Below are 10,484 nucleotides of genomic sequence, written 5' to 3' on the forward strand. Positions count from 1 at the left end.
TAGATAAGAAAGAAGGAAGGAGGGGAGGAAGGAGAGAAAGAGCAGAGACAGGGAGGGAAGGAAAGAAAGGAGAAAGAGAGGAGAAAGAAGAAAGAAAAAAGAGAAGAAGGGGAGGGAGGAAAGAAGGAAGGAAAGAAAGAAGGAAGGAAAGAAGGAAGGAAGTACAGAGGAAAGGGAAAGAAGGAAGGAAAGAAGGAAGGAAAGAGGGAAGGAAGGAAGGAAGGAAGGAAGGAAAGAGGGAAGGAAGGAGAGAAAGAATTATTACTTATTTGGGAGCTGTTCTTGAATTTCAGTACAAGCCCTCTTGATTAGTGCTGGGGAATGAGAGGGGGGAAAAGATGTGAAACAGTGAGTCCCCTGGAGAGTCTTGCTGAATTTCGTTGGCAATCATTGTTCTTTGTTTCCTTTACATTCAAGTCTCGTGCTCAGTGTGCCTGCCCAATACTAATGAGTCCAGAGCCAAATTCCAGGTTTCTCTCTCTTGCGAGATTGGAAAACATGGAATCCTTCTTGCTCCCTATGGAGCTAACCTGGAGGATGACTCTGAATTTCTCCGTCTCCTTTTCTAAACTCCTCTAAACATTTAATATCTGCTCCCAACACCATATATGAAGTCCTGACGCATTTTCCAGGGAAGTGAGAGAGGAGGAGTGAGGAGAGGGCATGGAGCTGAGGGAACTGGCAGAGCGACTACTGCCTTTTGATGCTCTGGGCTGGGGCCAGGCTTCTTCCAGCAAATGGGACTCCCATCGCTATTGGTTTGCCAGCATCCATCCTCAGACCTTATTGCCTTGGGTCTTTCTGCAGTGGAGAGCAGGGCCTGCAATGGCATCACCAGCCTAAGATGATTCTGCTTTGTTTTCTTTTGCAAGCTTCCCACATAGTCTTGTCAGAAGTGTTGACTGGGACACATCCTTGTGACCTGTCAAGCCCAGGGACAAGGATATTGGCTCCAGAAACCATTGTTTTCTGTTCACACCTAATCGTCACCTGGGTGGAGTCATCCCTGCTTGTTTGTTGACTTACTTATTTAGTTTCAACCCAGTGGAAGTCAGTTAAAGGAAGTGAGACTTTCTCCAGGGGGTCCAGTCTGGCTGGGGGTCACTCACTGGCTGAAGAGGTGTCTTGTGATTGTCAATTAAGGCAGTACCAGGCACCTGTCAAAAGAGGCTCTGTAAGCTGGGAAGGTTGTCCTGGCTCTAACTTGCCCAAAGAGTTCTGAAGAACTGGAGCCAGCTTGGAGATGGCTGGGTATCCAGAGGGCAAGAGTTACCACACTGCAGTTATTGGCTGGCCCAGACCTGTGGGACTGGTTGCAATTCTGCAGCCTGACTGGCCTAACAAGGCTGGAGTTTCAGTCCTATAAGCACCTTCAGTCATTAACACACCAAGGGAACAATATCTTGGCTTGAACTAAGGACAAAAAACAACAATCTGGTCACCTGCGGGCTGCTACCTACATAAACATGACGTAGACCTGTTATCACAACATGGAGTCTGGCAATCTCCTCTAGCCCCCGGCAGCTCCTGCTGCCTAGTCCTTCCCCTTTTGAAGGGAAGCCTTTGGGTGCTGAACTTGGGGGTTTTCTAAGCACAATCTCAGGGGTGAACCTGCTTGAGAATTAGGTCTTATTTAGGAGATGTCATTGGAGCTGGGCCTTGAGGGGAACCAGGAATTCCAAGATGGAGGACTGAGGAGAGAGGTCATTCCAGGCCTAGAGAAAGGTCCAGAGATAGGAGAGGGAATGATGGGATGGCAGCGACTAAAGCCCCAAATTGTGGGACCATAGGGTACATGAACCAAATTCCTGTGCCAGAAGCCTGGGAAACTAGAAAGTGGAGCTGGTGAAGAACTTAGGAGTTGATTTTGATGCTAGTAGTGGTCTTTATTGAGTGGGGGTGGTCTTAGGAAGGTCATTCTGGTGGCTGTTTGGAGGATGGATTGGAGAGGGGAGAGGCTGCAGGGAGGGGGGACCCATCAGAAGGATCTTGCCATCTCCTGGTGAGAGGTGGTAGCCTTGTGATGAGAGAGAGGGGGCCCAGAGGGAATGAACAAGACTCAGCAGCATCCAGCACAGGACAGGTGAGACCAGTTCTCAAACATGTCACGTTGATGTAGGTAGCAGCCTGCAGGCGACCAGACTTGTTTTTGTCTTAGTTCAAACCAAGATGTTGTTCTCTTGGTGTGTTAATGACTGAAGATGCTCGAAGTTTCTCATACTTCCCAGACTTCTCAAGGGCCAGACTTGAGATCTCTTTACCAAACTCTTCGTTTATTTCTTCTCTCTGGCCACGTGGTCTGGGCTTTCCTCAAATAACAGCATTTCTTCTTCCCCTTCTTTTTATCTTTACCCCAATTCCATGGCAGTCAATCAGCCAATAAACATTTATCAGCTCCTATTCAATGCCAAGCGCTCTGCCGTGTTTCTCCCTTTGGGTTCCTGGATTTCAATGAGCTGATTCCTGGAATGAATTGCCAATAAAACAAAAAGGCCGTGAGGTCTCATAAGTGAGTTATGGTTTGATCTAATTTTGGAAGAATTACCAGGCAGAACAGTAATGATCAAGCGTTCCAGTAATGGAGCAGATTAACTCTGTTGTAAGTTATATTTGCTTACAACACTAAATGGTTCCTGTAATCTGTACAGTCGTCCTGTACGTTTCATGATTAGTTGCTCTTCCGACATAGTCTCCTACTCACAATTAAGAAAACCCAATGAGATACAACAGTGAGTAGCCAGAAGGTTCCACGATCATGGTAGGAGCTGCCTGGGGGATTCGTCCACTCTAGGTCTTGGGGTTTTGCCAAACTTCTGCTAAGAGACAAAAGAACAGCCAGTATTGTCTCACTGAGAGGCAGCTAGGTGGTTCAGGGGCTAGTCTACTGGGCCAGGAGTCAGAAGTCCTGAGTTCCAATCTTACCTTAGAGCTTACCTTAGAGCCTCCACCTGCCTCAGTTTCCTCAATTATAAAATGAGGATAATAAGAAAACCTTCTTAATGAGGCTTTTGTGAGGGTTGAATGAGAGAATATTTGTAAAGCACTTAGTACAATGTCTAGCACACAGTAGGTGCTTAATAAATTCTTGTTCCCTTCTCCCCTTCATTATAGCAATGCAAGTGGATGCTAGGACAGAGAAGTGTTGGGGAATAAACTCACTTGGACATACTCAGCTGACAAGTAGTCAATAAAATGAAGAGATTAGGATAGGCAAGGTCTCATAAGCCTTGGAAGGAGAGGTGGCCTTGGAACCGACTTCTTGACTTGGACTGCCTTCTTGCTGGCGCTGCTGAGAAGAAAGCATTTTGTACTAACCTCAGTTATTGCTCAAGGAATCCCCAAAGCCTTAGAATGGCTTTATGCTATTAAAACTCCATTCAGTTATTTATTATTGTTGTTGTTGTTAATAGTTAAGCTCTTAAAATGGAAAACTGCACCAAAACTTTTTGGGACACCCTGTATACATTTTTTCCCCATTCCCAGAATCCTATGAGGGTCCCTGTAGGTCAGTTCTATTTAACTCAACAATTAAATAATTGAACAATATTTGTGGGAGATCCCGTGTTCACATTGCCCTTCACTTACCCTTCTCTGCTCACTGTCCCACAGCTAACAGTCAGCCTCACATCCCTGGAGCCCTCTCAAGGTTCCATTTAAAGGCGCAGAATAGAGGAAGCAAAGGGGGCAGAGATGTCCCAAATATTTGACTTCTCTAAGGTGCGCAGGGTGGGGCAGGGTGATTTGGGCAGTGCCATGCTTTTGAAAGACCCTGGAAAGATCTAGTATTTTCTTGCTGTAGGCTATCCCTGCCAGCCCTCGGTAGATGCTTCCAGTGGTTGTATCTCATCTGGTGCCCATCCTTTTGGGATGAGTCTTCCTGAATGTTCTAGGCACACCCCTGGGCAGATGATTCCCAGTCTGTCAATGAGACTTTACTTCAAGTCTTTCTGGCTTGATATGGCATCCCTGGCTTGAGCTCTTCTGGCACTACCTTGAGGAGAAGGAAGGGAAGAAATATACGTTTATTAAGCGCCTACTATGTACCAGACATTGTGCTAAGTGATTTACCAATGTTATCTCATTTTATCCTTATGACATCCCTGGGAGGTAAATGCTAATAGTGCTCTTGTTTGACAGAAGAAGAAACTGGGCAGAAAAAAGGTTAAGTGACTTGTTCAGGGTCACATAGCTAATAAGTATCTAAGACCAGATTTGAACTCAGGTCTTCTATTCTCCAGAGCCAGCCCTCTCTTCACCATGCCTTGTATTATTAATGCTATTTCTCTCTACACTAACTGTCCGCATTTTGGCCATGGAGCTGAGCTGACCATCCCAGCAGAGCTGAAGCTTAGCCAGGCCCCATCAAGATGGCCAGGCTTTGAGCCTAATTTCAGAGGTCCAGCTCAGTCTATCAGTCTGTCAGCCCATTTGCAATCAATTAGTCAGTCCATTAGTCAGTTAATCAACATGCCTTTATTAAGTGCCAACAAATTGCTAAGTCCTGGGGGTACAAAGAAAGGTCCTTGCCCTCAGAGCTCACATTCTAATGAACAGAGGGAGGGAGGGAAGGAGGGAAAGAAGATGGGAGAGAACATGCTAATAACCACTTACATACAAGATACATGCAGTGTCACTGGGGGACAACCTCCAGGGGTGGCATGGGCAGAGGGGATGGGGAAAGGTGAATCTAGAAGCTGGAAGCCAGAAAGCTGAGGTGAAGAGAGAGCTTTCCAGGCATGGGGGCCAGTAGTGTTAGTCCCAGAGTTGTTGGGGAGCCTCCTAGCCTGACTTGCCACAGCCACGATGGATGGATCGAGGAGCCTGCTAAGTCATGCAGGGGTGAAAGCTGCCACAGAAAGGGCAGGGTGCCCACCAATAGCATCCTTTGGAGCTCTTGGGGCAAGGCAGCTTTTAGGCATTATTTTGTAAAAAGAACAAAAAGCTCTGGATGGTCTGGAGGGAGGAGAGAGCCTGGGAAGCTGTGGAAGCAGAATAGCTGGGACTGAAGAAAACCCAAGGTTGGACAAAGGAACCTGGGAGTGCAGAGAGTTGGCTGCCCTAAAGGGAAGGGAGTGGGACCTGAATTAGAATGAGAGAGAACATCAGAATGGGGACACGGAGAGCCACAGCCATACTCAGTGGGCACCAGAACAGGAGCAACTTGGCAAATGGAGAGGGACAACTTGAACTCGACCTGGGAGGAGACATTGAACTCTGAGATCCAACATGGCAGAGCCCCTGTGGGAATGAGCCAGGGAGAGGGGACACTTTCTAGAGGATCCCAGGCCGCTGACTGTCCCCGAGGAGCCCCTGGTCTATGTAGGTGCCCCCGTAAGAGAAGGGACTTCTGTGATGGGTCACATTCAGCCAAAGGTCACAGAACTCACTTTGGAAAGTTTCCAGAAAGGGAGGGAAGCCAGCAGGGTTCATGCTGTGAATTCTCACTTCCATGTTAACCAAAGAGACAAAAATACTGACCTGAGATCTGCCAGCCAGAAACAAAAACAAACAAATAGACAAACAACGTGTGATAGGAGGCTTGTCCTCAAAGTAGAAGGGGGATGTGGCAATTTGTCAGCAGTGGGAATTCCTAGTGTGGGAACTTCTTTCAGCCATGTGGATTGCCACCCTTTTATGATTCGGTAGGCTATAGAGTTTAGCTGATTAAAGCTCCGAGTGGTAAATGACTCACCCAGGATCCCCCAACTGAGAGAGTGTTGGGGGCAGGAATTGAATCTGGGTCTTTCAGTGTTGAAATACAATTCATTATGCCAGGATATCTCATTATTCAAGAAGTATAACCCAGCCAATGGGTCCCAGCCAGGTATGGGCATCCCTGATACTCTGTGCTTCAGCCTACCTTCTAGCTAAGTGGTCAACTCCACCCCCTCCCTCTATCTCCAGCTCCAGCATTCTCAGAGTCAAACATCCCCATCTTGGCTGTGAGGGACATTTAGTGTTTTGCAGCATGTCTTCAAAGAGTGAATGCCTCTGGGAGTCTTCTCTTTACCCTCAGGAGGGCCCAGCCCTTGGTTCTCTGTCTATGGATTTAGAAAGAACATGCTCCTGGCACTGGGCTGCCCAATGGGTCATAGCATAGAGGAGACTTCAAAGACCACTAATTCAATCAATTAGTTGATCAACAATTACTGAGCACTTACCATGTAATTTGTTCTGGAGATTTAAAAAAAAGGACAAAAGTCCCTCCATGAGGGCTGAGAAGAGACACAAGACAGTTCCTGCATGTGGACTTGCCAGTGCCCTAGCCAGGATTCCAACCCATGTTACGGGATTAGAGATTGCAAGTGACCAGAGACCATCTAGGCCCACTCCTTCATTTTACTGAAGAGAAAATGGAGATGCAGGAACTCAGGTAAAATGTCTGAAGTGCCCATAGTAAGAATCGGGGTCAGATTTAGCCTTCTGACTCCCAGTTGGTTGTAAATAAATGCCAGAATTCTCACAGAGAGGCAAGGACCCTTCTGGCCATGTACATGGAAGGGGCCCTCAGCTGGAAAATGCTACTGCTGATTTTCAAATATGGCGCCCAAGGTGGACCTGAGATGAGAACATTTCTCTGCTGTTGAATGCTTAGAACCACATTTTCCTCCAAGCCTCTGCTGACATGACAATCTGCCTCCTCCACATTGCCTACCTTCCTGGCCCCAATGCAGTTGGAGACTTCCCTTGCTCCAGGAGCCCTTCTCATCTGGTGTGGTGTCCAAGAGTTTGTTGTGTTTGGCCTCAAAAGGTCATCTCATTATTGGCATGTTGTGAGAGCGTCTTGTCTCCCCAACCCGATGAACTCTCCTGGGGCAGAGGCAAGAACACCACCCTGGCAGTCTGAGGGCCAGGGCTCACCTGGAATCCTATTGCTTCCATTGGCAAGCCCCAACCCCCTTCTGGGCCTGCATTTCCTCATCTGCAAAATGAAGGCGCTAGACTAGATAGCCTCTGAGGTCTGCAAACTCTCATCCCCTCCTGTGCTCGTGCCCTGTGTCTTAGATGTCTTTATGGAGAGGCAATACGGTGCAACAGCTACAACATGGAATTTGGAGTTAGGGAGCCAGGGATAGAGCCCCATTTCAGATAATGAAAAGCTATATGACCCTGGGCAAGTCACAGGGCCCAAGATCCAGAGCTAGAAAGGGCTTCAGGGGCCCTCCAGGACAGGGTCCTCATTTTTTCAGATGAGGAAAGCAGAGACACAGGGAAGAGATCAATGAACCCATTCTATTTCCTAATCCATGTGTGAGTCCACTCTCCTCAATTGATTTAGACCAGTGATGGGCAAACTACGGCCTGCGGTCCAGATGTGGCCCCCTGAAATGTTCTATCCAGCTGCGGGATATTATTCCTAATCTGACGAATACAATGAGTAGGATACAATACAATGAAACTTGGAAAGAGTTGCCTTAGAAACAGACTGACAGAGGAGCATTTCCTTTCCTTTGGCCCCTCTTTAAAAAGTTTGCCCATCACTGATTTCAAAGATTCTCAAGGGCAGGGACGGTACTGTCGGACATGGAGAGTCGGGAAAGACCTGAGAATCATTAATCTCTCTCAGCCTCAGTTTCCTTATCTGCAAGATGGGGATAATGATCACAGCTGTGTCCTAGGATGCTTATAGAGCTTGAATGAAATAACGTAGATAAGATGCTGTTATTTTTCTCTTTTCTACAGCGCACTGACAGGCAATTGAATGATGGCTTTAATCTCGTACTCAGGGCCTCTGGGTTGTATTTCAGGAGATTTTTGGTTATCGGACAGAAGGCTGCCGGAAGACCCTGTGCATTGCGGGCTATGTGTTTTCCTGTGGGATCCTGCCATTGGTATTTTACTGGCGACCAGCCTGGGACGTGTGGGCCAACTGTATCCCGTGTACTTTGAGAGAAGCCGATGTCGTCCTCCTGAGGACCACGGTAGGTGCCCCCCGGGCTGGCCTTGCCCCTGGCCCCCGTGTCAGGGGATGCATTTGTCATGAGAGCCACCATGTGTGTATTTAGAAGTCAGGTGGCTGCTGGCCAAGGAAGGGCAATGAGTGTCACGGGGCCCACGAGCTTGGGCTGCTTCTCAGAAGAGATTGTGAACATTAACCTTGACATAGAGAGACACGAGGACATGGAACATGATGTCTTTGGTCCAGGAAACCCATTGGAGGGAAATGGCCTGCTTTTATTGATTATTGTTTTTTCCACCTTGTGGGCTTCATAAAGAAATCAGCTCAAGAGAAGAGTCCTGAATGGACTCGGAGAAAGGCAAGAACACTGTCCCTGCCCTTGAGGAGTTCCCAGGCAAAGGAGCCTCCCCTGGGCTACACATGGAGCCCTCACGGTCCAGCAATGCCTTCACAAGGCTTAGAATGCTCCTTCCTCCCCCTACATTTGCATCCGAAGGCCTGGACCTGAAGGGCGCCTTGTTCCCATCCTCAGTCTGTCCACCCCCTGCTTTGGGAGGCGGTTTTCAGCAGAACTTCACAGCTGAATGATGCCTGTGATAACAATAGCAAATCCAACAGCAATAATACATTCCTCTCCCCTTTATGAGCAGTGGCGTGGGTGGGTGGGGCCTTCCTGCTCACTTCTGCCCCTTCACAATGCCCCTTCTTGGGTCTGTTCCTACTCTCAGGTCCTGGGAAGAACTTGGACTGTGAGGAAGGTTGATCTTTATATGGATTCCAAAAATTGTCCTGTGGATGGAGTGGGGGGATGTACTACTGGGCATCAGTCATGAGACTAGGAACTAGCAGTGATGGAGAACCCTAGGATGAGCAAAGCACTTTACAATGAGCATCCCATTCATTCGGGCCTCACAACACACCTGGGAGAACGGTGCTATTTTTACCCCATTTGATAGAAGCAAACTGGGGTGAAATGACTTTTCCAAGGTCTCACACTCACCTGAGGCGGAAGTTGAACTCAGATCTTCCTGACTTCAGGCACAATGCTCTAACCCCTGCATCACATAGACTCGGTGAAAAAATCCTGGGGGTTTTATTGACCTGCAAGCAATAGCATGACAGAGAATGATGAATATTAGAACTGGAAGGGACCCTAGGAATCTCCTTGCTCCACCTGATCATTTTACAGATGATGAAACTGAGGCCCAATAAAGTTAAGGGTCACATAGAGGGGAAGCCACAGAGCGGGGCTCAGATTTCCAAATCAGTCCTCTTCCTCTGCATGTGAATCTCTCATCCTTCTAAGCAAGACTGATCCTTCTGACCCTCAAAACTCTTCTTTATGAAGGACTGAGGGAGTGGCAGAGGGTATGACAGCCAGGAAGGATCAGCAGGGCTAGTTCTGCTCTGGGATCCCTTTGATGGGTCGTCATTCCTAGTGATTCTTCAGGCCAGCTTTCAATTGGCCTCCAAACTCCAAACTAGACCCATTGGTTTCTTTGTCCCAGTCACAGTGGACTGACCACTCACTATCCCCTCTGACCCCTGATCAGCTCCTGCTGGCAATTCAGGGCTTCACTGTCAATGAGTCTGCTCTGGGGGGTCAGTTTGACAAGGGGATTATAGACCAACTTATGGAAGGGGATTGGAATGTCCTAGCAGCCACTGAGTCCAACCCATATACCGAAGGAATGACCATTGTAACCTACCAACAGGTGGTCATCCAGTATCTGTTCAAAGACACCCACAGCGAAGGGTGCCATCCCTTTCCAAAGCCTCCCACACTTGGACAGTTCTCATGATGGCAGGCCTCCTGATCTCTTCACAGATTGCACCCATCACTTTTTGTTCTGCCCTGGGGCCAATGAGAATGTGCTCATCCCTCCTCCACAAGTCAGCTTCCTAAACAGCTGGAATGCAGCTCTCAGGTCACTCCTGAATCTTCTCTAGTTGCTTCATTCCGTCTTTATGCAACATGGACTCAAGGTCCTTCGCTAACTTGGCTGACTCCTCTGGACACCATCCCAGGTTTCAGTACCTTTCCTGTGCCCTGGCATTTAGAACTGATCACACAATCAAGATGGGGTCTTTTTGGATCCTGGGTCAGTTATCCATTGTATGAGCTCTCCCTACCAGCTTGGTGTCATCTGCAAATGCAATGAGCCTCCCATCTGTCCTTTATGTTAGTCATTGATAAAAATGTCAAACAGCCCAGGCCCAAACCCAGTCCCTAGGGCACTTCACTGGAGACCTTCTGTCAAGTTGACATTAAATTCTTAATGATTCCTCTTTGAATTTTAAGTCATTTTTGCTGCCTTTGAATTTTCCCCCTTGTATTCTCCTCTGGGTCATATCTCATGCTCTGCTGAAATCTAGTTACACTCTATTTGCAGCATTTCCCTTAGATGCCATTTATCAGAAAAAGAAACAATCAAATTGGCTGCCTCACCGTCTTCTGACCTGATTGGCCCCAATCTCCTCCTCCTGCCCCTCCTTCTCCTCCTCCTCTTCCCCTCTCCTCCTCCCCTCTCCTCTTCCTCCTCCTCCTCCTTCTCCCCCTCCTCCTCCTTCTCCCCCCCTCCTC

The 10,484-nt window shown here is 47.9% G+C and overlaps 1 protein-coding gene across 1 annotated transcript in view; it reads left to right on the top strand.

Annotated features, from left to right (window-relative positions):
* The window catches only part of ATP13A4 (ATPase 13A4), a 102,205-nt gene that overhangs the window by 13,250 nt on the left and 78,471 nt on the right, over window positions 1-10,484 (top strand). Inside the window, exon 2 of the mRNA XM_044667649.1 lies at window positions 7,749-7,922. Within this exon, the coding sequence (XP_044523584.1) occupies window positions 7,749-7,922 (174 nt within the window). The remainder of the gene's footprint in view (window positions 1-7,748; window positions 7,923-10,484) is intronic.

The sequence above is a fragment of the Gracilinanus agilis genome, chromosome 3, assembly GCF_016433145.1.
Source record: "Gracilinanus agilis isolate LMUSP501 chromosome 3, AgileGrace, whole genome shotgun sequence".
In the NCBI taxonomy this organism is placed as follows: Eukaryota; Metazoa; Chordata; class Mammalia; order Didelphimorphia; family Didelphidae; genus Gracilinanus; species Gracilinanus agilis.